Source organism: Halichoeres trimaculatus, unplaced genomic scaffold, assembly GCF_033239565.1.
Source record: "Halichoeres trimaculatus isolate MK-OKI-2021-1 unplaced genomic scaffold, fHalTri1.1 fHalTri1_scaffold_10, whole genome shotgun sequence".
Classification (NCBI taxonomy): Eukaryota; Metazoa; Chordata; class Actinopteri; order Labriformes; family Labridae; genus Halichoeres; species Halichoeres trimaculatus.
This window is the reverse complement of record NW_027437187.1, coordinates 38,577,440-38,579,939: the sequence shown is the minus strand read 5'-3', so window position 1 is coordinate 38,579,939 and position 2,500 is coordinate 38,577,440. Positions and strand designations below refer to the sequence as shown.

General features: G+C 42.0%; 1 protein-coding gene across 1 annotated transcript in view; it reads left to right on the top strand.

Moving 5' to 3' along the window:
* Positions 1-2,500, top strand: part of gpia (glucose-6-phosphate isomerase a) — a 15,478-nt gene that overhangs the window by 6,648 nt on the left and 6,330 nt on the right. The window contains exon 4 of the mRNA XM_074677936.1: positions 973-1,092. Coding sequence (XP_074534037.1) covers positions 973-1,092 — 120 coding nt within the window. The remainder of the gene's footprint in view (positions 1-972; positions 1,093-2,500) is intronic.

Genomic DNA, 2,500 nt, shown 5'->3' with positions numbered 1-2,500 from the left:
TCTGACTCGGGGTCCAATACAAAAGGACGTATCCTACACTCTGCCATTTTATTAGTGCTATCAATGCCTTACGGTGAAGTTTTGGCAAACAGCAAACTCGCTCGGTCTGCTCCATCCAATATGGTCATTTTGTAAATACCGCCATGCTGCAAAAACCGCCCCCTGGCTCTACCCCCTCCGCCCCTCTGATAGAACTGACCAATCAGAGCACAAAGGGCTGTGATGTTGTGAGGTTACTGGAGGTCATTCTCCAAACGGAGCGTTTCAACCAGATCTTCAGAATGGCCTAAAATGAGGATATTGAGAACGCTATTGTGGAGCAATGAAGGAACTAAATGACTTGTACTGAGGGCAGAAATGCTTTACAGGCATCCTAGTCTGGCATAGTGAAAAGGAGAAACAAGCAGGATATGTCCCCTTTAACAGCTGATAACGTTTTTTAAAGGTGACGTTGATCTTGTCTTCAACCCCATGGCCTCCTCTCTGACCTCTCCTCTGACCTCTCCTCTGGCCTCCTCTCTGACCTCTCCTCTGACCTCTCCTCTGGCCTCCTCTCTGGCCTCCTCTCTGGCCTCCTCTCTGACCTCCTCTCTGACCTCTCCTCTGACCTTTCCTCTGGCCTCCTCTCTGGCCTCCTCTCTGACCTCTCCTCTGACCTCTCCTCTGGCCTCTCCTCTGGCCTCCCCTGTGGCACTATCATTAGGTCATATGTCTGTCCACCCTTGCAGTTTATGCTCCAACATTAACACTCAGCTGTTCTTATGGGAATTGTTTGTTAGCTGGTGTTAGCCTCCTTAAACACATTAGCATTTGAGTATGAGCATGTTGTTGTTAGCTGTTAGCTCAAAGCTGCAGACTCCTAGTCAGGTGAAAGGCTCCATCAGCTGATCACTCAGCAGGTCAGCTGTAGGAACTGTGGTTCTAATGTGTGTGTATGTGTGTGTGTACTTTGTTATCAATGTGTGTGTTCAGGGTCGTGCTGTGCTCCACGTGGCCCTGCGTAACCGCTCCAACACGCCGATCCAGGTGGACGGTAAAGACGTGATGCCAGAGGTGAACCGGGTCCTGGAGAAGATGAAGGCCTTCTGTCACGTCAGTACATCAGCTTCATCAGTTTAACCAGCACTTTTTACAGTGTTCACAGACACTACGCTGTAACTTTTTACAGTGTTCACAGTCACTACGCTGTAACTTTTTACAGTGTTCACAGACACTACGCTGTAACTTTTTACAGTGTTCACAGTCACTACGCTGTAACTTTTTACAGTGTTCACAGTCACTACGCTGTAACTTTTTACAGTGTTCACAGACACTACGCTGTAACTTTTTACAGTGTTCACAGTCACTACGCTGTAACTTTTTACAGTGTTCACAGTCACTACGCTGTAACTTTTTACAGTGTTCACAGACACTACGCTGTAACTTTTTACAGTGTTCACAGTCACTACGCTGTAACTTTTTACAGTGTTCACAGACACTAGGTTTAAACCTTTTACAGTGCTCACAGACACTACGCTGTAACTTTTTATAGTGTTCACAGACACTACGTTTAAACTTTTTACAGTGTTCACAGACACTACGCTGTAACTTTTTACAGTGTTCACAGTAACTACGCTGTAACTTTTTATAGTGTTCACAGACACTACGTTTAAACTTTTTACAGTGTTCACAGACACTACGCTGTAACTTTTTACAGTGCTCACAGACACTACGCTGTAACTTTTTACAGTGCTCACAGACACTACGCTGTAACTTTTTATAGTGTTCACAGACACTTCGTTTAAACTTTTTATAGTGTTCACAGACACTACGTTAAAACTTTTTGTAGTGTTTACAGACACTAGGTTTAAACCTTTTACAGTGTTCACAGACACTACGTTGTAACTTTTTACAGTGTTTACAGACACTATGCTGTAAATTTTTACAGTGTTTACAGACACTATGCTGTAAATTTTTACAGTGTTTACAGACACTATGCTGTAACTTTTTACAGTGTTCACAGACACTCCGCTTTAATCTTTTTGTAGTGTTCACAGACCCTCCGCTTTAATCTTTTTACAGTGTTCACAGACCCTATGCTGTAACTTTTTACAGTGTTTACAGACACTACACTGTAACTTTTTACAGTGTTCACAGACCCTACGCTTTAATCTTTTTACAGTGTTCACAGACACTACGTTTAAACTTTTTATAGTGTTTACAGACACTACGTTGTAACTTTTTACAGTGTTCACAGACCCTCCGCTTTAATCTTTTTACAGTGTTCACAGACACTACGTTGTAACTTTTTACAGTGTTCACAGACACTACGCTGTAACTTTTAACAGTGTTTGACACTACGCTTTAATCTTTTTACAGTGTTTACAAACAGTACACTGTTATCTTTTTACAGTGTGTCAGGATGTGGTTTGTTTGTTTTTTTAAACAGAGTTTTTACAGTGTTGAGATTAGTGTTTCTCCACAGTTTTTATCAAATTTAAAATATTAAAACCATTTTTTT